This window comes from Melanotaenia boesemani, chromosome 2, assembly GCF_017639745.1.
Source record: "Melanotaenia boesemani isolate fMelBoe1 chromosome 2, fMelBoe1.pri, whole genome shotgun sequence".
Lineage (NCBI taxonomy): Eukaryota > Metazoa > Chordata > Actinopteri > Atheriniformes > Melanotaeniidae > Melanotaenia > Melanotaenia boesemani.
Window position 1 is genome coordinate 24,154,340 of NC_055683.1, and position 25,006 is coordinate 24,179,345.

Genomic DNA, 25,006 nt, shown 5'->3' on the forward strand with positions numbered 1-25,006 from the left:
AGCTGTTCTACTTCCCACGTTCCCTTGTAGCATCCTGGAATGTTATCTTTCTCCTTTGTCCACCTCCTCTGATATGTAGATCAAACACTTCCCACAGCCGGAAAAGTCATCAATCAGCCAACGCAATGCACACGTGTCGAGTTGCATGCACATGCAAACATATATAGGGACATACAGGCTGACAGGTGCTTTGCATAGCACATAGTCAGTGGGGAGGATGGCCCTTGCTTTCACGTAGACGCACACTAATCCGAGATTAAACATTTCAATCCAACACTGATACTGATATGGAGGACAAAATGGACCTGAAACTGCAGCCTTCATAACAGCCCTACACATGCATTATTTCATTTTTAGATATAAAGACACAAAAACTTTAGAGATTATTGTGACTGATTAAAAAGTTATTGGTTGTTTTAAAAAAAGGCTGAGGAAGCTTCAACTGTGAGCCCGACTCAAGGTAAAAGTTGATAACATTCACATACCACATATAAAAGTAGAGACCATCTTTGTAAACAACTTCTCTGACCACAAATAAAGATATATGGAGTTAAAAGTAATTTTTTTAGTTCCCTTTATTTTGTTGAACCACACCTAATATGGAATTTGACAGTAATTTAAATTCTAACTGTGCACATGTACACCTGCTAAAGTACTCAAAAAAATCACCTTTGTGGTAGTTCCTGATAAATGCACACCACCAAGAGTTTTTCCATGACACACAAAAACACACACAGTCACAAGGCGAAAACAATACCAGCTAAATGATCTCACTGCAGCTTTCAAAGCACTAGTGCTCATGCACACGCACACACACACACACACACAAAAGAAGAAAATGGTGGAAATGCACATGGTTGACAAACTATAGTAAACAAATGTTCAGCTCAAGGTTGACACAAAGAACTCGCCTGTGTTGAAGGACGTGGACAGACATGGGAACAGAGGGGGACAAATGCGCGCTAGCATACACGCGGCGTTTGAAGCGGCTCTTTGCCTCTGCAGCACTGAGTCCTCAGCACACCTGTTCTTGATCCACTGCTGCCATTCCTTCCCACAGGCAAAGTCATCTTTTCAACCCCCTCAGAAACTAATGCATACATAACTACACATCTACAGTCAAACTGCAGCTGCAACAGCCATCCTTGGTGAATGTGTGCACGTTTGCTGTGTGTGTGGGTGTACAGGATTGTCTTGTTATTATTATGCATGCACAAAAATGAAAAAAAAAAAAAATCCAGCACATTGACAAAAAAAAGACAACTTCAACTGCAAGTTTGACTAAGAATACACTGGAACAGGATGCCTCATATATTCACTCTCATCCTCAAACACTGAGACAACGGTCACTGTTGCATTATGTAACGTGTCTACTGTCAGTCCACCCGGAGGACACTAGAGCAAGACCTTCTCTTTGACTTGTACTAGAAGTTTCTGCAGGATGGGCCTAGATTAAAGGTGTGTATCCCTGTCTGTGTGTGTGACACTGAGCATATGAAGGTGCAGAAAAGGGCATCAACTCAAAGTTACACTGTGTGAGAGAAAGATAAAGACCTAGTGAGGAGAAAATGGGAGAGATCGCATGATGGCTTGTGTACACTTGGTTATAGGTGTATGCGTGTGTGCGTGTTTGTGTGCGTGCATGGCAACATTCAGCAGGCAGAAAGACAGGAAGCGCTGCTGTGGGGAGCAGGAACAGCGGTGCTGATCAAAGCCCAGGCGGGTGACACCATGGGCGGAGTGCCATTGTTTATTCACCAGCCACCTCTCCCTTTGGCAGGGTGAGGTGAGCATGTGTGCTTGTGAGTGTAGAAACAGAGTTTGAGACAGAAAGAGTTCGGAGATACAGAGTTGGAAAGATGTGGTGTGAGGAAAAGACACAAGGCCTGTGTGTGTGTGAGTGTGTGTGTGTGTGTCCCTTTTTCTTGGCAGGCTAATGTGGGCTTCAGTTCTGTCAGATTTGGCAGCTGCACATTTCAGGTAAGCGCTCATGCACACCCACACATATGGTCTTGAACACACATACTGTATCTATGCATTCAAGGAAAATAAAAGTGAAAATAACCACATAGACATATAATAAATCACCAAAAGTCTCATTATTTAACTTCACTTAATGTTTTACCTCAAGCCAATGTTCATCTTTAAAGAAATAACAAATGCAGACACCTGACAACAAAACCACACATTAGGAAACACAGATAGTGTTGGAAAGTGGATAATTTTACAACCAAAAGCCTTGTTATGTACAGATATTCCTCATAGAGCTATACCATTTGCATTACCCAAATGAACAGACTGAACATGTTCCAAAAAATCAGTCTGTTGTACAAAAGTAAGCTAATATATCAAATTTCTCATGATGGTGTCATTATCTAGATTCACTCCTTATGATCAATATTTTAGCAAATTATTTTTCAAATAATTACATCAATAAATAGCTACAAGATACATGTATTACCATCCAGTATCCCCCCCCCCCTTGTCCAACTATGCCTCTAAAAAGACTTAAACGACAAGAGCCAAATAACAAACTCTTTTACATGGCAGCTTACATATTAGCAGATGACATCCCAATAACTATACTTGGATATTTTGAATAGTCATAACATGAAATTCAGAGAGGTAATAATGACTGACATGAATGATGGCTAAGTTCCTTCTGGTGCACCAGTAGACCTTGACAAAAAGCTAATAAGCAAATCAGCTTCCTTGATGTGGTGCAGTCATCATTAAGACAGCTGTACAGTTTTGGCTTTGACATGTGAACATTTCTCCTTTTTAAAAATATCTAAAACGAGTAATTTATTTAAATAATATTCATTCAGTCTCCAAAGAGTTGATTATTCTTTCGTTGAATAAACTATACAGTGATCATTATTATTATCTCTATTAAGAGTTTTTGTGCAAAGAATGACATGTAGTGGTCATTATTCCTGCAGACATGAAGAAGCCTCTGGCTGAAGACAATGTGCACACGTTTTCTATCATATTTACCAAATATTGCAACAAGTTTTTGCGTAGTCTTTACTCTTACAAATGTGCACATTTTTTGCAACATACATTTTTTTGACCTACCAGCTCTTAAAATAAATTACGACCAGAAATGTAAAGTTGAGACCCTTGTCTATAACATCACACACAGACATGTATATACATGTACACATGTAACAAAGTCTCTCCCAGACCGCACAAAAATACTCCCCCAAAAAACTAAAATAAACCTAGATAATAAGCATACTTAACTCTTTTACCATTGTTCTAAAAAAAGGGCTTTACAAGACACAAAAGGTCTCTCTATAACACCCATATTTAAGAGGTCCAAGTACAGTAGAGCCACAGAGGGAGCTAAATTCAGGCTAGAAACAGCAGAATGTGTCTGACAAGGGGAAAAAAAGGGACATCTGAGCCGGTGCAGCATGCATTCAGAACAACTGTTTTGGGATTATCCCAATTCAAATGCGCGGCTAACTTTGATGTTATTTTCTTCCCCTCCCATTGTCTGAAGCCCCTCGCTCTCTTCATAATCCGAGCCCTTTGAAGTGAGCAGCATGGAAACAATGTCAGCAGGCGACACACTCCCTCCGATGGCCTACTGACAGCTCTCTGCCATTCCTTTCTTTTCTTTCTTTCCCTCTTTCATATCAATCCTCACACTTCCTCCATCCGTTCACTGCATCTCTCTCCCTTTCTTCCCCCTCTTTGTTTGTCATCTCACCCTTTTCCTCTTCCTCTTCTTTCAAGTTTACACCAAATTCTTTGTAATTTCCTTATTTTTCTCTCTTTTTTTCCTGTTTGTCCAACATTGCCCCCCTCCACCCCCTATGTCTGGCTTTTAATAAGCAATTCAGCCATTAATTGGAGTCTCATTAGCGGGTGGTTAATACAGGGGGGATCCTAATTATGAAGACACAGATAACAGAAACAGAAAGCTGGTGTCTGCTCCTAACACAGATGCCGATGTTTTGTAACAGCCTGAGACAGGGAGGACTCAACAGGCTTGTACTGTTAAATATTGATGGATAAAAGCAGACAAGACATTTAGGTGAGAGACATGGCAGCAACTGGTAGTTTTAAAGTTTCAAAGTGGACGAACCAGGAGAAAAGTTGATTCAGGGTAAGGTGGCTATCACGGCCACCTTAAGAGAGAAGATCCAAGTAAGGATCATAGACCTGCCTCCTTTCTGTATGAGGCAGCTGCAGTCACAAACAAAGTTTTGTTTGGAAACATGTCCTGATCCCAGACACAACAAATCTTTATTTAGTGAGTCACACCCAATCAACTGCCTCTGCCACTGTGTTCCAGTCTGGTTCAGTCAGAATCAAAGATCCTGTGACTCCAAATGAGAAATTTGCAAGGTCAATGAAGGTTAAGAAAGAAATTAACACAATGTTCAAAGTATTGTTTTGTTTATATATTTCAAAGTAGTGTTACAGATCAATTAGATGCTTAAATGCTAAAGAATAAACCTGAATGTAAAGCTGAACTGTAAAATGACAGTAATGATAAAGAGCAGCTCTAACTGAAGTTGCGGGGTGCAGCAGACAGATTTATAAGGCTCAGCCAGACACAAAGCACACTAGCCACTTAAAGACACTATTGAGTTTGCAACTAACCATAAAAATGACAAAGCACATGCATGCAAACAGTGACTGGGCTTTAACAAAAGAAAAGCGACCTGTGTCTACTCTATAAAAGTCAAACCCAGACAAGGCATTTTAGAGGGTAAGGTTGTAAACCCCCATTTGCTAAGTCTGCAGGATCATCTCTGTATTTAAACACTAGAGAGACCATCACTAGGAGCAAATTTCCACATTATTGTGAAATAATTTCTTCTAAAGCATTATGGGAATAACCTCAAAAGTTTCTCAATGTTTGTGATGAACCACTACTAAAAAAAAACTATTTTAAACAACCATGAGACAGAGCTGTCTCTCTCTTTCCTCCTCCGCACCAGTTTAAAAAGACTAGAACAACTACAATGATAAATGTAAACAAGAGGCTGCAAATATTGCTCCAGTTCAAGCTAATGATGGAATTTAAGCCACAAGCATAAAAACAAACTGCATCATTAAAATCACTTTCATCATTTAAAAGTGATCTTAAGAGTCATTTGATGAGCAACAAAAAAGAAAAACAAAAACAAACATAGATGATGCCCTCTCCTACGTGGTGCAGAAACACACATCTTCAGGGCTGTGCTGCCCCCTGGTTTATCATCATTCATTAATATCTAAAGTATAGATATAACTTAATCGAAGTCTTAATGAATGCAATTATGTTGATTAACTCTTTTGCAAAGAGCCTTAAGATGACCTTGTTGTGAAATGGAATATAAAAATAAAGCTAAATTAAATTGAATTAAGTTAAATGATTAACGATAAACTGAAAATAAATCTGAAATCATCCAGTTTTGGATAAAAACTACAACTTACCAAAAATCTAATTAAATTATATTAAGCCAAACATTAAAAAAGAAGTAATCTTTGATGATTATCAGGAAATCATGAGACTGATGTTGACATGTTTTGAAGTATAAATAAAAACCAAAATTAGACTTTAAATTTAGAAAGCTGTCATTAAGAAGCGTGAAATGTTGATAACTCCTCTTGTCGTTGTGGAATATTCTGATCCCAAACTGTTGGGCGCAGCAGGTAGTCACAGTATAGTAGTGCGGATGCTCACATAATTATTGTTCTATGGTTGAATGACCTTTACTCTGTACCTCTGAATATTCTGTTAAGTCATTTGAACAGTTTTTTTTATTTTGTTTTTGTTAAATCATCAATTTTTGCTTTAAAAAGTTGTGAAGTCTTCTTTTTGACAAACGTGTGATGGAACTTTTCCACCAACAAATGAGCTGAATGAGGCAAAAGTGTACATGTAAGACAATATGAGATATAAAGAATATTTTTAGAAGTTTGATGCTAACTAAGTAAACACTGGTAATAAAAGCTGAAAAGCTGAAAAATTTAATTTAAAAAAAGCTCCTTATTCATGGAACTCTAACATGTGGCTCTAACTAACAAATGCTTAAATAAGGGGGAAAAAAGAAGATTTCTCATGAATGTTTTCAGATGCAACTACAATAAATGTGAAGAAAAGACAAGCCGGACCTTGTTGTCCTGATCAACATGGTGGGTTATTGTCCGTCTCTCTTCATCCCAACGAGCATTGGCCTCCTTCAGCTGCTTCTCCATTGCCTGCTGCATACGAACAGCCTCCTCCTTTGAGTCACAAAGAGACGTCTGTAGCTCTGCAATTAGCTATCAGGGAGAAAAAGAGAGAAAGAGAAACTAAAGATTTTCACTAATCCTCATGTGTTTACAGTTCTAATGGACGTGAGTCCGAAGTGGGCGACCAGTGTCCTGCAAGTGTGAGTAAACAGAAAGATAGCAAGACATACTGAGAAATGTTCTACCTGCTTTAAGAAAACATAAAAACATTTTTGCAGTGCATATTTAACCTGAGAGGAGAAAAAAAAACCTGTTGCAAGAAGCAAATTGTAAAATTTGTTCACTAGGCAAAATGCTGGTCTGATTAATTTCATTGGTCTCAGAAGAAGACTTGTATGAGATGGAAAATGCATTTCCTTTATGAAATGGATCAGCATGGCAGCAACAATCACCTTGAAACACCGCTTTTCCCAGAGTTTCCCAGAGTGTCTTTTTTGAGACGAGGCAGAAGACACAGAGAAGAAAGGAGAAAGAAAAGAGGGAGTTGTTAAAAAAAAATAGACAAGAAAGAAAAAACACAGCGACTTTGTGTTGGTGAACTTGTGGTGCACACTAAGATGAAAAGGAAGTGCCTCGGCTTTGAAAACCTCCAGTCAAAATTAACATTCTATTTAAGCTGCTGTCAGAGGGAGGCTGAGGAGAGATGAGAGTGAGTAAAAGAGAGAGGGATGGGAGGGGGAGAACAGAAGTGGCGGTGGCGAGACGGGCAGTGCTGCTGCTAGCTGTAGGCTAGACAGATAATTGTTTACCGTGTTCACACTCTGGAGGACTAGCCCTGCCGGAATCTGCGCATTGTGTAGGAGTAAGGAAGTTAAAGCAGTGCAGGTCGACCACAGATAGAAAGAGACGGTGAGGCGACGGTGAGAGGGAGAACAGGCTTATTTGGTCAGTGGGACAGCCACATGAAAGCAACAAATGGCACATTATTATTGGAAAACCATTTCTGGGCAGAAAAATTATTTTGCTATATGGATTCCTTGCATCTGCTGGTCTTCTGCCTCCAGGCAGCGTTGGCACCCTAAACTAGTGAACTCAGCTGTCTGTCTAGTTATACTGCTCTCTTTCACTGTGTATCTATCTTATTTAGTTAGATAACTCAAACACCACAACACCTTTTTCACTGTCTGATAGTCAGTCCTTTTTAAGTCTGTAATTGGTCTGGTGAGACTTATTTTCCCAGTTTGCTAGCATCTATGTTCAAGGCTAAAGGCAGACTTGTCTTCTCCTGAACCCTAGCTGAGGAAAAAAGGTAAAATGAGGAATGCTTGTGCTTATTCACCAGTCTGCAAACAAATAAGTCAATAAGAAAAGGCCACAAAAAATGTTGCCTACAACAGAGGAAGGATGCTCTGCTGTGATATGAGAAAAGAAGACGACTGTGAGGGTAAAAACTTGGTGGGTGATGCTGAATTAATGTGGCCTGGTTCCCCCATGTTTTTAGTGATGTTCAGAAAAGACAGATGCAACCACTTTGATTTCACTCACTGGTTTGTGGGATGACATTAAATATGTCGTAGAATATAATACACATTATATTCTAGAAGAACGGACTAACTTGTAGAGCCTTCAAGCATCTGCAACTTATTTTCCAGCCTTAAATGTTGCTGACTGAGTTTAGATTATAAGTTAAAGACAAGATGGACAGAGAAGTTTTCAGACATCCCCATCCTTATGCCAAACATAGGAGGTGAAGTTATCTAAGATGATTCATGTTCATTATACTGCTCAGTTGAAGCAAGTTTAGGATTAAATCAAAGTTGCATTTCTTCCTCCCTGATGAATAAAAGCCTACTTTGTGTTGGTCTATATCAGCATGTCTGCTGCTTGGTACTTTGCACCTCATAATGGCTGCCTGAACAGCAACGCTATAATTCTTTTGTCAAACATAAAAAAATAAATAAATAACTAAAGAGTGAATGCTGTAATAGTTCATATTTGCTTAATGTGTGTCTAAAATATCACATTTAGACAGACTGCAGCATACAAGCCAGGATATGAAGTTAATCAGATATATTTGGAAATTAACTTTAGCCTCTCACGAACTGTGCTCGCTTTGAAAAGCTCCCTCCACCTCCACCTACTCCCAAGGTGGAATATTGGGGATAATGTAATGATCTCTCACCACTACAACCACCCACCATAACCTCATCATTAAGTAGGGAAAGAGAGTGCAGCCCTGTTCAGTTCACAGGTCACGGGGGAGGACCACTTACAGCTAGACGCTTAACACACCCGATTGAATCTGAGAGACACTAATTAGGAGAGATGGTGAATGTGTGTGTGTACGAAGCAGAAAAATGGAGACAAAAGCAAAGAGGTAATGTGCACAAGAGAGGGATGTGTGTGTGTGCATGCAAGTAAACATATACCATCATGCTTTGCGTCTTCAACCCACCCCCTTACAGGATAATGTATGCTATGGTATGTTTTTAATTGGGCTATTAGCCATGCAGCTAAGCTCAAGAGCGATGCCTCCTGTCAGACACTGAGGGGTTAACCACTGGGGTTAGCCTTTGAGGTTCAAAGACCTCTTGTTTACATTTGACTGAGTTGCCCCAGGGGGGAAAGCTACAAAAACCTTTTGGTTCCACCTTTACCTTTTAAAACAAAGCCACCAAATCCCATGACAAATACTCTGAATTCATCAAGCAAATTAAAATGTTTGCACAAAACCTGCACCTTATGCATAAGGTGGTGTATTCTGCACACGCATATATTTTCCTTTAATGTCTTGTATTGTTTGTTAAACATGTGTCAGCTTTGTGTCCCCAAAACAGAGGATTAATCACTAGTTGCTTGTCTGTGGTGGCACAGTGCATCCCCAATGCAGGGCAAACATGGCTGAACTTTCGCACAGCATCCGGCTTCTTTTGAAGTTGAGTATTGTGTAACCTAATAAGCTACCGTACTCTCACAACATCTGCTTGTCAACCGCGCTTTCAACTCTGAGCCTTTACCAGCCAACCCAAAATGGGTGGGGGGGAGGATTTAGAGATGGGAATAAAGAAAGAAAAACAACAAAACCCCCTCTTTAAATCTCCTCTTTGGGTAACAAGGTGCAATTATGGCCAAATGATTGTAATATTTTAGCCTGCTATATAATCAAGAAGAAAAGCCTTCTCTGCTGTAGTGTAAACACCACTTAGGGTGTTTTAAATCTTTAAGCTGCTGAGGGAAAGCTGCTTGAACCTCTTAAGGCATTCTTCTGAATGGCAGAGTGTCAAAGGAGGGTAAATTTCTGTTTGGAGAGAAAAATTACCTCAGCTTTGAATGGGCCGAGATGACATGAAGTAATTTTAAACACATGGCCCCTTACTGAAAGTGTGACCAGAGGATATCATGACAATAATGCAGTATTATAGCTCTGTGAGACAATAGATGAGCAGAATACTAAATAATAGACAGATGTATGACAACGAAAGATAAGACAATGATTTTATATTTATATATGTTTCTATTTTAAGCTGTAAGCCACTGCTTAAAACACTACAGTACACTTCAAAGATATTAAACCAATGATCATTACTCACAGACACTTAGACTGCTTGTGTTTTCTTTAATATAATTACTTCTAAATATGTTACTTTATTTGACAAAGATGACATAGATGTTTAGGGCCTGGAAGGAAAGCAGAGATAAACTTGAACTTGATGTGGCTCAAACTGAGTAAACCTTAGTACTTTTGAAACTTGCAAAGTCAGAAAATTTCCATTTAAATGCTATTTGCTTAGAAACACTCAACAAATGAAATGTGTACTAAAGCATCTTACTGTATATACTAATTTCTTTCATATAACGCATATAACAAAGGAGGATAGAATATTTTTTTTTTTTTACGTGATCAATGTTTTCAGATCCTTTCAGATGCAACTACAGTAAATACTCAGTGTCTATTTGAAAAAGTGAAGTAACTTTAATACAATCTGAACAGCTGACTGGATAAGTAACTGTAACAAGAGAATAATAAGCAATTAGATGAACATAGCATCACAGTGTCGAGGTGATGCTTCAATGTTGAGGATTATGATATTAGAACAGATGAAAGAATAAAACTGGACATAGTCCAAAGCATTCACCACAAGGTGGCCCATTCAACGTAAATCAAACTTCATTTGGATTTTGAAGCCATATAAAGTAATTTCTGGCCACAAGGGGGCAGATGAATAAACTGTACACATAAAATGGCATATATCAACTTACTGTGTTCTGGCAGGTCCTTATTAACACCCTATGAGAACATTTGGACCAACAATAACCAGAATTTAATGGCCTAGAGATTTTTTTCAAAGAGCGAAATTTCTACTGGGAATTTCCACTCAGGGATTAATCAAGTAGTTTTTCATTTCATTTCATAAAACATTAATTTCAGTCTTGGGTCTTCTCCATTTTCACCGAGATCTAAAGGTACACGGTAGATTGGACAAATTACATCCATTCAAGTGTGTTACTGCTCCTTAAATCAGCAAGTGCACCTCAGCTCTGTTCATTTAAAATCAGGCTAGGCTTCACATTTGGTGTTTTGTCTTGGTGTGATATATATATATATATATATATATATATATATATGTACACTACCGTTCAAAAGTTTGGGGTCACTTCCCTATTGAATCCCATGGCAAAGTGACCCCAAACTTTCGAACAGTAGTGTATATATATATCTATATAGATATATATGATATAGATATATATGGTCATGAGCTGTGGGTAATGACCGAAAGAACGAGATCTCGAATACAAGCGGCAGAAATGAGTTTCCTCTGCAGGGTGGCCGGGTTCTCCCTTAGAGATAGGGTGAGAAGCTCGGTGATCCGGGAGGGGCTCAGAGTAGAGCCGCTTCTCCTCCACATCGAGAGGAGCCAGATGAGGTGGCTCGGGCATCTGGTTAGGATGCCTCCTGGACGCCTCCCTGGTGAGGTGTTCCGGGCATGTCCCACCGGTAAGAGGCCCCGGGGCAGACCCAGGACACGCTGGACGGACTACATCTCTCGGCTGGCCTGGGAACGCCTTGGGATCCCTTCGGATGAGCTGGTGAATGTGGCCGGGGAGAGGGACGTCTGGGTTTCCCTGCTTAGGCAGCTGCCCCCGCGACCCGACTCCGGATAAGCGGAAGAAAATAGATGGATGGATGGAGATATATATATATATATATATAAAAAATTTTGGTCCGTCTGGAAAGTAAAGATGCCCAAGCAGTCACCTGTAGACACAGCTATGAAGATTAAATCAGAAAGGTAAGCTCCAGTGTCAGATGTGTGGATTTATTTAACTGAAGCTGCCACACAACTTTGTGCATGTTCCCTCTGCTTTAAAGTAAAGGCCATGGAGGCTTGGTGTGTGTCCAGGACTGGGTGTGCTGCCATGTGTGTTTCCTTACCTCCCCCAACACTGCATTTTGTCTGCTTGGCCACACAGTTGGGTGGAAAAAAGAGAAATGCTGAATGAAAGAGGGGCAAAGGGCAGAAAAGAAAAAATGATTACCTGGGCTGACTTGGCGAGCTTCAGACTGTACTCCTTCTCAATCTGCTTCAACCTGCTGTTGGCCTGGAACAAGAAGGGAGAGGAGGGGGGATGTAAGAAAGAGATATGCAGACGGAAGGATAAAGACACACAAAGAGACAGAACACTGAAATTCAATCTTCCGTTAGGAAGTGCACAGAGACACATCACCCTCCCAACTTACTGATTCACACACACACACACACACAAACACACACTCGCGTTGACCTCTGCCTTTTTGGCAGTGTGTCTCTGTGGTGCAGGCCTATGGCCTCTTGGCATGTGGCCAGTCCCAACGCTCATGTGTGCCAGCAGGTAGTGACGAGCATGGTGCACAGTGGGCACCAGCCTTCTTTGATCTCCTGCCAACAATTCATCACTTAACAAGAAGAGGGGTATTAGGGGGTGAATTAAAATGTTGCTGCCAATTAGCTATGAAGTGAAAAAAAGAGAGAGATGATCAAGTAAAGCTGCAAGACTCAACAGGGTGGAGAAAGACTGAAGTGAATGGAAATTCTTGTTGGAAGTTTATTGAGCACTGCTCATCCCTTTGTTTTCTGTTGTTTTTCTTTGGGAAGATTGCCAGCTGGAAGCAGAGACTAATACAAGAGCTGTCTCCTTTCAGCTAGCCATGTTAAAAGGACAGAGTTTCAAAAGAGGCTGGACAGTGGAGAGGGATAATTAGGTGTGAAGTGCTGGAACTGAATGGGGATGTTGGTGGCTGAATGCATGCTCAGTGAGGTATACTGTAGAAAGACTAATTAACAGACTAATTAAGATTAACAGAGGGCACATGTCTGATTTAAGTCTTTTCAGAGGTTGTGGACAAACTTAAATTTTACACTATGATCTGAAAGGAGGGTGTATCAGTGTATTAATATTATTCAGATTCCCATATTATATTATTGCATATAATACAAAAGTCAACATTCTTTTAACACCTCTCTTGAATTTAGCATGTTATTATTACTGTACAACATAATTTTGCACCACTGTGTCCTAAATATGCTTTTTCCCATTTTTTTCTTTAAAAAATTATTTAATAACACACTAAACACACACACACACACCTGACTCTCATATCCTGACAGCCACTGACAGGTAGACAACTCACACGCAAACACTTCTCAACTGAACGCACCCCTCACAGCAATCAACACCTGAGCTGCTTTTGAGTAAAGCACCCAACCCAAACACTTCCTGAAAAACAACCCCCTCTTCCTGTCCGCTCTGAACGGACACACCTGTCACCAAGGATACACACAGCCGTCACCAAGGAAACTGGCCTGTCATCCTGTGCCAGGACTCTTTGAGTGGCGGCCCGCTCGTCCCTAGGGGCCCTATAGCAGCTGATGAGAGCGGAGAGGACAAAGAAGAGTGTAGAAAAGGGGAGAGGAAGAACAGTCTTTGGGAGACGGGTGCAAATGGAGGTCTACTTTACAAATGACAGGACCACTACCGCTTTGCTGAATGACACTGTGAACGGTTAGTTTAACAGAAAATCTGCCAGCGGGGAAAGTTTCTTCATTCCTTCTTTCGATGTTTCTGACTTTGCTGTTTAAATGGTAGCAGAAGATGAGAGATATATGTGGCTAAGAAGTGAAAATGTTTACATCAAAGTTAAACATCACCACCACGGCAGTTGGCTTTGAGTTAATGAGGTATGCGCTGTACTGTATATGACTTGGGGTTCACATGTAAATATATTCATGAAGACATATTGCCATGCTGACATGCAAAGAGGCTCAGATGTTTCATAAAAACATAAAGAGCTTGCTACTAGTCTATTCCTTTTACCTACAGTCACTCAGGGGGATTCATCAGAAAGCATGATACAACATCATACATTAACCATCTAAACACACATTAAAAATGGCTGGATGAAGATATGGATAGTAAGGGGAGGGCACACTGGACAGTGGCAAATACAACAGGAAAAACAGAGCTAAATTAGCCATATGTGTAAGTCTGTGTGAGTGTGTAAGAACTTTCAAAGAGACTACCTGTGCCCTGCCAAAGGCATTTTTGTGCTGAAGGCACTTTGAGGCTGTATCAGGCTCTTCAATCGCCTCTTAATCCTGGCGGTGTGGAGTGCAGCTGCTTTGAAGTGTGTGCATTTGTGCGTGCATGCAGATACTTTGTTTGTGTGCGTTAAAGAGAGTGAATGTAGATCTGAAGGCGAGGCATGCACCACTTACCACAACTTAATTAATAATCTGCAGTGGGAACCAAGCCAAACACACATATACGCACACACTAAAAGGGCACTCTAAAAAAAGACTGACATCAGTGGCAGAAAGCAGAGTGACAACTTTCTTTCACACACACTTAAACACAAGCACACACACACCATGCTTGCTTATAACACAGATAACAGACAAACCGGATGTGAGTCTTTGATCTATAGCTGTTTGAAAAAGAGGTTTGTTGTGCAGTGCCTGTGTGGACTGTTGATAGAAGAGGAAGAATATATTGTGCAGGTTCTGTTTTGACTGGTAGAAACAAAAATATGTATCCTTGGGAAAAGATACTGCTTCCATATGGTATTTTTCTCCGATATGCTTCATCAATCATCTAGCATTGCTGAAGAGCAATTATGGTTTACTGTAGCGTCATAAAAAGTTGAACTCTGGCAAAAGATTGAAAACTGTAGTAAAGACTTGCTGACAGATGGCTGAAATCATTCAACACATAGAAAGGACATCATGTGACTGCCATTTGACAGGTGATTAGGATAAGGGGACATCTGCTCTGTTAATGTCTGCTACTAGTTTTATTCTGCACACTGGGGAGCTGATTTATGGTGCTCGCTTCATGAAACCAAACAATAATAAAATAATAATAATAATAATAATAAAAAAACAGATTTGAAAGAGAGGCCTTTTCCACAGCTCCACAAAGCCTTTGGTTTAGTGGCAGCAGTGTAAGTGCTAAAAAATGAATCTCTGTTCACCATGCATGTCTCTCGTAACAATTTGAGTTCAATCTGCTAGTGAGGGAGAGCTGGGAGATGTTATTTGCTCGTTTGTCTGTAATCATTGCTGTCTTGCCTGCGAATCTGTGTGTGTGTGTGCGCTCAAGAGAGAGAGTTGGCGCTGTAATGACAAGGGGCTTTATTTCCATTTCACAGTTTGCCATCAATGCCTGTCAGTAGTGATTCTCTTCATCCCCGCTGCTCACTGTCAGCACTGCATCACACACAGTACAGAAATGATGCATCACAGGCGCACACATAAGCAGTCGTACACAGACAAACATACATCAAATGTGCAGCCACACGCAAAATACCAAATGTTCAGTGATTACTCACAGCCAGTTCTTGATATCAGAAAACCAATTACATCCATTACCATCAGTGTGAAAAGGCTTAACATCTAACCCACATCATAAGGTCAGGACCAAAAGTTTGCTTCAGGCTTTGAAGGCTTACTGGATGAGCTGCTGAATCAGAGATTGCCTTAACTTAAGCAGGTGGGTAGACATTAAAACCACAAAAAAGTGTCTCAGTCATGCTTTCTGCATGTTATATATGATGGCAACAATTTGGCTAAAAGATATGTAGCCTTTAATTCCAACAGGAGTTGAACTATAAAATGTTAAAATTCTGCTTTTTTTGTAGTTTTTCTTTCTAAGCAGACCTCACTGCCTATCCATTTATCCCATCAACATCCCAGTTTTGATCAGATGCAGGATGACTTTGAGATGAATTCGCAACTTAACCCAAAAAACACCCCAATATCATCGTGTCCCACTTAAAACTGCACTTCAAACCAAAGTGTAATCTATAGCGTGCAACAAGATGGGAGCTGCCTGATGCCATGTCTTAATGCGATTGAGAAAGTGTGTCGCTTCCCTCCCTCCTCTCGGATGACTTCAAAAAGTGAGCAAGGGAGCTGTGTGATGTTTTTTTGGGGGGACGGCAGAGCCTTTACTTGGACTCTTTCATCTGCTGGGTGACTCACACACTCTCTCTCTCTCGCTCTCTGCCGCCGGGCCCTGTGGTGCGCCGAGAAGACGGATAGGCTCACATAGGTCTGAGCATGCGTACATGTACACAAATACACAGCAAGGTTTATACAAAAGCACGGTGATCAGAAGCTCAAGCAGCACATATATCTCAATTCAGACATATCCAAACAATAATCTAAAAGGTCTGCAACACACCCTAAAATTTGACTTCTCCTCTAAAATCTGATTCCTCACTTTGTTTTCCCCTCCATCTCTTTGTCTAACAGTTAGTCTGTCAGTGTGAGGTGAATGTGGGCTCTCTTTGATCATCCCCCAGCTAGTGTTTTTCTCCTCCTCCTCACCTAATCCATGACCAACAGAATAATATGATTTTGTGTATCTCCAAATGGCAGCGGGCCAAACTAATAAGAAGCAAGAATAAAGACATAGCTATGATGACAACAATGACAACAATCCCGTCCCACCACCTTCTGGATGAAGAAGTGAGTGTCTCAATGGTTCAGGATCAAAGCTAGCCTGAACTAGCGACTAGAAAAACCACAGTAACTTATTTTATAAACTTTCTACACTTTAATCTGACTTAAAGTATTTCCAAGTTGCCAAACTCTCAGTGGCCTAAACTCATTTATAGCCAATACTGTTTTAGTCAAACATTAAACACATATTGCAAAACTCCTTTGCATTCCCGGTCACTAAACACTTTCTCACTGTGAAACACTTGTGTTGCAAAATTGTAAACACTGGCAGCAAAATGTGAACACAAATCCAACACAGCCATCATCTTTTACACACAACTCACAACTGAACACACACGTGTCTGATGATGTGATCAGACCAACTGTCAGTTCAGAGCGCACAGGTGGAACACGCACAGACATCAGATTACAGAGAGGCAGAGCTCATGTTAAAGGTGGTGGATGAGGAGGAAGAGGATGAGGCAGAGGAAGACCATGAACAATCACTACGGATGAAATCCGGGTAAAATTTCTGTACATTATGTCCTTGTTCATGGAATGAGAGAAGCAGGACAAAGAGACCAAGCCAATCTGAACAGATTCTCTGTGGCCGCCATCATCAGGACATTCAGAGAGGAGAAAACAGTTTTCTTGTTTCTTTTTGTGAAACATCCAGTTTTGTAAGGCCTGTATTGCTCATTACAAGACATATACTTTTTATATTAACATATAGTAGCTACTGTTTCTACAGGCTGTATTTGTTTATAAGTGCATTTTCCTCTTTGTAGAATTAAAAGCTAACCAAATAAGGGTGAAGGACTGCCCTTCTCTCCCAACAAGAACCAGTCATTGTTAAAATAGTTGCTCAAAATTATGCTGACCGACACTGTGAAATCCAGCTGAGAGAGACTGAAGACAAATGTCTATGTGAACTATTGACCACATCCTCCACCACAGCAGACTGGGAATACACAAGTGAACAGAGTTCTCTCTGAGTGCAACTCTGCAAGACTCAAAGATGTGTGATAGAGCAATGGGTGCTGTAACCTCCACAATTGATGCTTCCAGTACAATTCTATGCTCATAGGCCTGCGTTACTGTAAGGTACTATTTACAGTTGCTACTTTTACAGTACTGTCAACTATATTGTCATGTACATTATGCAAATCTAGAGTGAATATACTGTAAATACACTATTGCAGAAGACTCTTTTTCTGTACTACTTGAAGTTCTAAACTACTTGGCCTGGATGCTGTCTCCCAAATATTTTTTCTAATGTCTAACAAATGCTTAATGTGTTTTTTTTATTCCAGTGTGTATGATCTGAAAACACAGTTTGGTTTTAAACAAACTGACTTTAAGGTGATGGTTTGATCTTGATGGAAAAGTCTGAGGTTTTATGAATGTAGTTTGAATCTTTGGATTTGTGTTTAAGGTTTTGAGAAAAGCAAAGGAAAAAAAAAAACAAAACAAAAACAAAACGGTAAAACTTCCTTTCAGTTGACCTCCTTGTACGTATGCTTCAAGGATTCAAGGATTCAAGGATTCAAGGAACTTTATTGTCATACCAGCTCACATTTACATGTTTATGGTACGAAATTAGAACTGAGGTCCCGGTTTGAGCCATAAGAAGGAGGGCAATAAGTGAAATAAAATAAGACATGAAGAGAAAAAAAAAAAAAAAAAAAAAATAGAAATATAGGCTAAATATAAATAGAATATAAGCTAAATACAATAGAATATAAACAGCACAATTTTAAATAAAATAAAAATAAAAATAACAGTAAACACTAAAGAGCCCAGTTTGCATGTGCAGCCTAGATAAATATGTGCAAGTATGTATGTGCATGAGGTAGTGGTAGTCCAAAGTATAACATTTCTGATATTAATATTAGTGATATTGCACTTATATGGACAGCAGGTAAACATGTAAACATGTGGACAGGAACTCCCCTGGGGGGGGTAAAGTGTTTGCAGTGCAGGTCTGTTTGTCGGAGTGGGGGGGTGGATTCAGTTTAGGATGGGGATGGGGGCAGGGCAGCAGGGTTTGGGCTGGTGTTCAGAGGTGGGGAAGTAGGGTGGGGAAGGGTGGGGTAGGGTGGGGAGGAGTCTACAAGGCATGGCAAGAGTTCAGCAGTCTGACAGCTTCGGGGAAGAAGCTGTTCCTGAACCTGGTGGTCTTGCTCCTTATGCATCTCAGCCGCCTGCCTGAGGGGAGGGGTTGGAAAAGTCCATGTGCTGGATGGGTGGAGTCCTTCATGATGCGGAGGGCCCTCCCCCTGCATCGTGCTGTGTAGAGGTCTGAGGTGGTGGGAAGGCTGCTCCCCATAATCCTCTGTGCAGCCTTTACCACCCTCTGCAGAGCCCTCCTCTCAGCGGCGGTGCAGTTGCCGTGCCACACAGTGATGCAGGTGCAGAGGACGCTCTCCACCGCGCAGCGGTAGAAGCTCCTCAGGACAGCGCTCCCTAGTCCGGCTCGCCGCAGCTTCCTAAGGAAGTAGAGGCGCTGGTGTGCTTTCCTGACCAGCTGGGAAGTGTTGGTGTTCCAGGTGAGGTCCTTGGTTATGTGCACACCCAGGTACCTGTAGCTGGAGACCACCTCCACAGCTACTCCTCCGATGTGCAGGGGAGGAGTAGGGCGCTTATCCTTCCTGAAGTCCACCACCATCTCCTTGGTCTTCTTCACATTGATGCAGAGGTTGTTTTCTCTGCACCACTGCACCAGGTGTTCCACCTCCTCTCTGTATTCCGACTCATCGTTGTTGTTGATGCATCCCACAACCGCTGTATCATCTGCAAACTTCACTATATGACAGCTGGGATGTCTCGCCGAGCAGTCATATGTCAGCAGAGTGAACAGGAGGGGGCTCAGCACACAGCCCTGAGGAGAGCCGGTGCTGAGGGTGATGGAGGAGGAGGTGGAGTTATGGATCCTGACAGTCTGAGGTCTGTTGGTCAGAAAGTCCAGGACCCAGTTCCCCAGTGTGTTACTCAGACCAAGGGTGGAGAGCTTCTGGACCAGTGTCTGTGGGATGATGGTGTTGAAGGCAGAGGAGAAGTCCAGGAAGAGCAGGCGGGCGTATGAGTTTCTGCTCTCCAAGTGGGTGAGGGTTGTGTGGACCACTGATGAGATGGCGTCATCAGTGGAGCAGTTCTTTCTGTATGCATACTGATGTGGGTCCACTGTGATGTTGATGGAGTCTTTGATGTGGGCCATAACCAGCCTCTCAAAGCACTTCATGACTACCGGGGTCAGGGCTATGGGTCGGTAGTCATTCAGGCCTGTCACTGTGGGACACTTTGGGACGGGGACAATGGTTGCAGTCTTTAGACAGGTGGGAACGGATGCCAGTGATAGTGAGGTGTTGAAGATGTCTGTCAGCACCTCAGCCAGCTGGTGTGCGCAGTCTTTCAGTACACGCCCTGGGATGTTGTCTGGGCCAGCAGCTTTGCGGGGGTTAATTCCTTTAAGGGTCTTTCTCACATCAGCAGTGGACACACAGAGGGGCGTGTCACCAGGTGGTGGTGTTAGTCTATTGCAGGGAGGGGGGGAGTCAGGGTCCTCAAAGCGAGCGTAAAACCTGTTTAGTTCGTCTGGCAGGGAGGGGTCCTTTGGACATTGTGCATCCTTGGTGTCGTAGTCTGTGATGCACTTTATGCCCATCCACATGCTCCGGGGGTCGTTGGAGGTGAGGTGACCCTGAATCTTCTGAGCGTATGTGGCTTTGGCCCTCTTGACACCCACCGTCAGATCTTTTCTCGCCGTTCTCAGTGCTGATGCCTCACCTGCCCTGAACGCAGCATCCCTGGTTTTCAGCAGAGCTCTCACCTCAGCATTCAACCAGGGTTTCTGGTTTGGATAGCAGGTAACTGTCCTGGTGGTGGTGACATCATCAGTACACTTGGAGATGAAGCCGAGGACAGAGGAGGTGTAGTCCTCCAGGTCCACCTCTCCCTCACACATAGCTGCCTCTCTGAAGACCTGCCAGTCTGTGCACTGGAAGCAGTCCTGGAGCACAGAGGCTGCATCACTGGGCCACACAGTGACAGTCTTCTTTGTTGGCCTGATCCGTCTCAGCAGGGGGCGGTAAGCTGGCGCCAGCAGGATGGAGATGTGGTCAGAGAGGCCAAGATGGGGCCGAGGAAGAGCTCTGTATGCACCACGTATGTTTGTGTACACACAGTCCAGAGTGTTGTCCCCTCGTGTGGGAATGGTGACGTGCTGGTAAAACCTGGGCAGAGTGTCCGTCAGTTTCACGTGGTTAAAGTCTCCCGCAACCACGTAAAGTGCCTCCGGGTGCGCAGTCTGCAGCGAGCTGATGGTGTCATGGAGCTCCTGTAGCGCTTCGTTAGCATTAGCACCCGGTGAGATGTAAACAATGGTGACGAACACCACGGTGAACTCTCGAGGCAGATAGTGCGGCCGACATTTCACCGTCATAAGTTCTATCACCTCAGAGCAGTGGCTTTTTACCAGTCCACAGTTTGTACACCAACCTTCGTTTATGTACACACATGGAAGAGCCATTACTGCTTTTATTGTGAGTAAATGAGATACGTGTGGCGATATATGTTGGACAATTAGTCCAACATAAATCTAACATGTGAAAATTTATTCTTAGGTTCAACTGTATATTATTAGCTCACAGGTTACAGTAGAAGTTGTGTTTGGATCTTTTATTGTAATTATAGAACTGCGAGTTCATCTTGTGCCAATTTTTGCAATTTAAGATTGAAATTTAATTAGATATCATCTCATCTTTCATCAATAAAACTGGCAATTATGTGCATATTCATATTATAGTTGTAACTTTGGTTTAGAAAATCAGCAATCTGCATATTATGCAGGAAATCCATCTCTGGTGGCCTGATGATGGACAAGCAGGCAATTCTAAACATGGAAAAGAATGCAACACATTGAAAGGAGATTAGGAACCAATCTCCCACACCACATTTACAAAAAAAGATCAGGGATGCATGTCTCCTCACATGGAAAATCATAAAAGCAGAAGCATCTCAGGCCACATAAAAAGATGGCCTAGTTAGCTTTGTGCAATGGACAGCAAACAAAAGTCAGAAACAGAATGTTTTCTGTGGCCAAACAGCATAAATGATGTTTATACCAGAGTCGATGGACCAAAAGTCTACAGCGTTCCTCTTCTTCAGCTGCATTACAGCTAAAAACATTACTTTCTTTTTAAGGGACGTAGGCCTGAAATGCTATTGAATTAATATGTAAAGGAATGCTTCAGATGCAGAATATTATCAACAGAACACAGATTTGATTTTTCCCAAATAGACATTTACTCATTTTGTTGTTAATCTCTGTTTACAGGAAGTTGTTTGCAGTGATATTTCTGCATACACACACACACACACATACACAAACACACACACATCATCATCATCCTTGAAGCAAACAGATGTCTGTGGAAGAAAGACTAATTGCAAGGCTGAGGACTTCACACAGGACTTTTTATTATTCAACCAGTATGTGCTTGTGTCAGAGGAAGAGTGAGCTCTGTCTTGTATGAAGCCACATCAGGCATAGCCAGAGGGACACTGGTGCTGTGACACAGGGTGCAGGGATTGGCTACTGGAAGCTAGAAAGTTGCTTTCTCATTGGCTGACATATTGCCTCCAGGAGATGTTTTCACACTTGGTTATTTTTTGATGAAATACCCTTTGATCTAAAGTAAAAGTAGGCATGCGCACACACACACACACATACACACACACACACACACACGAAAGCTTTACCAGTACTTGCACACACATTTTTTACAACTTGCCTGAGGAATCATCAGAAAATGTGAGACTCAGCATTAGTCATGTCACTGTCTGAATTTTGCAAATATGCAGTTTCTATGTAATGAATGGTGACATTTATACCAACAATCAAAATCTATTAGAACTGGATCTGTAATATGTGTGTAATATACAGACTTTATAAGTATACAAAGCAGAATTATGCATTCTCTGTTTATATGAGCACATAAAGTTATACACACACAGGTCCACACAAATCAGACAAAATTTGTACATCTAATCTCCTCTAGCAGTTCAAAGAGCTGTGCTCTCCAGACAGAGTAAATATGAATTCAAGGTTCCAGACGTTCATTCATTTCCTATCAAACCTGAAGCCTCTTGATCTTTTGTCTTCCATTATATCAAATCTCTGGTATTGACAAGCATGGAGCAGGTATGACACTGTTGTGTGAGATGAAAAGATCCAACACAAAGATTTTTCTTTAAGAGTTCAGTAAGGCAGTTATTGAAGATATGGCTTATGTTGAATGTGGCATCAGTAGGAAGTGTGCATATATACTTTTTACTCCCCACTTTCCCCCACGTGGTTGATTACCCTTTCAAGTCTCTGGGTCTGTTCTCACCTTTTAGACACAACCACTGAGAGTACATGTAGGATGAATCAGTAGGAGAATCCTGTTAATTCCGATTCTCTAGTGTACTTGACCTTTTCAGGCAAGTATCCAGTGCTGTTAGTTTTGTTTTGGTTGTCTTTCGGGTCTCAGGCAGACCCGGTGCTATGGGCAGTCCGCAGTGGGCAAGGCCCACCCATTCACAAGTCAGGCCCACCCATCCAGCCTTTTCATTTTAATTTATATACTATTAAATATAATTTAAGTTATAATTATTTAACAATTATTTTTATAGTGGTACTAAATCATCAAAAGCAGAATCAGTTCCGATATGTGCTTATTCATCATTGAGAAAACTTAACTAGATATTTGCAAGTTGTGTGTGTTTATATATTTAATCTTTGTGTGTATAAAACTACCAAATCGCGTGATAAATTAAATAACATTGTGCGCTCTTTAAGGTTTTCTGATATTTGGCGTGAAGTCATTGACTAACTTTAATGAGGTTGTAGAAGACTGGTACCTTTGGACAGTGGCTATAAGAAAGTGATCCAATAACATCATGAAGAAAGGAACATGTGTCAGGTGTCACAATGCAAGAATCCATCTCTTCCAGCAGCTTGGATGATTCCAACAATGTGACCTAGCAAGACAGCAACAGCTGCAGCAACCACAGGTGTCCCATCTTCTCTGCCTCTGGATGCATCGTCTGCAGCTGAATTAAACTCAGTACGACTCATCCTTACAAAGTGTAGTAAGTCGCAATTACAGTTTTAGTATGTTAAGTTTTTGTCTGCTACAGATATTAGATTAGTAATGGAGTGTTCCTCCATGGTTCCTCTTTGACCGGATGTAGAAGTTTGTTGAGTGGCCTGAGCTTGATGAGAACACACACACACACACACACACACACACACACACACACACACACACACACACACACACACACACACACACACACACACACACACACACACATATATATGTATAATAGAGCTGTCAAAATATTAAAGTTTTTAATCAGATTAATCACAGCTTACAAATGACTTAATCATGATATGATATTCCCAGTTTATATGATATATATTCATTCTCTGTACCGCTTGGTCCATTACGGGTCACGGGTAAGCTGGAGCCTATCCCAGCATTAACAGGTGAGAGGCAGGGTACACCCTGGACAGGTCACCAGTCCATCGCAGGGCCAACACATAGGGAGAAACAACTCCCACTCACTCCTACGGGAGAATTTAGAGTCACCAATTAACCTAACATGCATGTCTTTGGACGGTGGGAGGAAGCCGGAGTACCCGGAGAGAACCCACGCATACACGGGGAGAACATGCAAACTCCACACAGAAAGGCCACCACCCTCAAGGTTCAATCCTCCCCCGAGCCGAGATTCGAATCAGCGACCTTATGTATATGTATATATATGTATATGTATAAATATACATATAATATATATGTATATATATTATATATAAATAATATATATATATATGTATATATATTATATATAAATAATATATGTATATATATATATATATATTATATATAAATAACATATGTATATATATATATATATATATATATATATAGAGAGAGAGAGAGAGAGAGAGAGAGAGAGAGAGAGAGAGTTTTTTTTTTTTTCAATGATAATTGTCCTTAACATCTTCTATGGGCTTCCAAAAACTGCCTAGCCCACGTTTCTGGTTCTAGCCAGAAACCTTGAACGTTTTGATGTTCTGAGCTTTGCCACAACTTAAAAGACTAGGCAAGGATATGGGGAAAGACATAGAGACAGGTGGAGGGTGGGGGTGTGGAGCAGTAAAAGAAAGTTAGATAAGGAGGTGATGGCGGTGAGAGGCAGGAATCTTGCTCGCTGCAGCCCAGAGATGAGGTGTCTTTATCAGGCACAGAAGCAGCCTCAGTCCCCTTATTGCAGAATGGAGATTGAGAGGTTTGAGGTTCTGTTCGCTCATTCTTACCCATGAACACACACATGCACATAGAGACACACTAACAAAGATAAACTTCAAAAGCATCCAGACTAACACCCCCACACACCTATTCCTCAGCCTGCCTCATTCACTTTTTCTTCCCTACTGTTTTTTTGGAGCAGATCAAATGAATGGGACTATCTCACAATCCAATCTTGTTTCCTCTGATTTTCTGTTTCTCATTATTTCATTCCAAAAGCTTTGAATATACCACCAAAACATCCACCAAAACATCCAACCATCCCTTTCCCTCCTTCTCTGTCTCTCCCTTAAACGTATGTGTCTTTGATGAGAATCCATTCATGGATTTAATGGATTTCTCTGGCCTTTTTTTTTTTTTTTTTTTTTTTACCAGAATCTGGGAGATGTGGTGAAAAAAGGGAAAAGCTGACCTGCTTCTGCTTCCAAGAGCACAGTGGACTGCAGAGGACAGCATTTCTGTCTGCATCAAAAGAATGAGAAATTTTCA

The 25,006-nt window shown here is 41.4% G+C and overlaps 1 protein-coding gene across 3 annotated transcripts in view; it reads right to left on the reverse strand.

The window, feature by feature from the left end:
• Positions 1-25,006, reverse strand: part of cep112 (centrosomal protein 112) — a 121,647-nt gene that overhangs the window by 26,475 nt on the left and 70,166 nt on the right. For all 3 annotated transcript variants that reach the window (XM_041995865.1, XM_041995874.1, XM_041995855.1), the window contains exons 22-23: positions 11,716-11,778; positions 6,118-6,267 (exon numbers count right to left, since the gene is read on the reverse strand). In XM_041995865.1, coding sequence (XP_041851799.1) covers positions 6,118-6,267; positions 11,716-11,778 — 213 coding nt within the window. The remainder of the gene's footprint in view (positions 1-6,117; positions 6,268-11,715; positions 11,779-25,006) is intronic.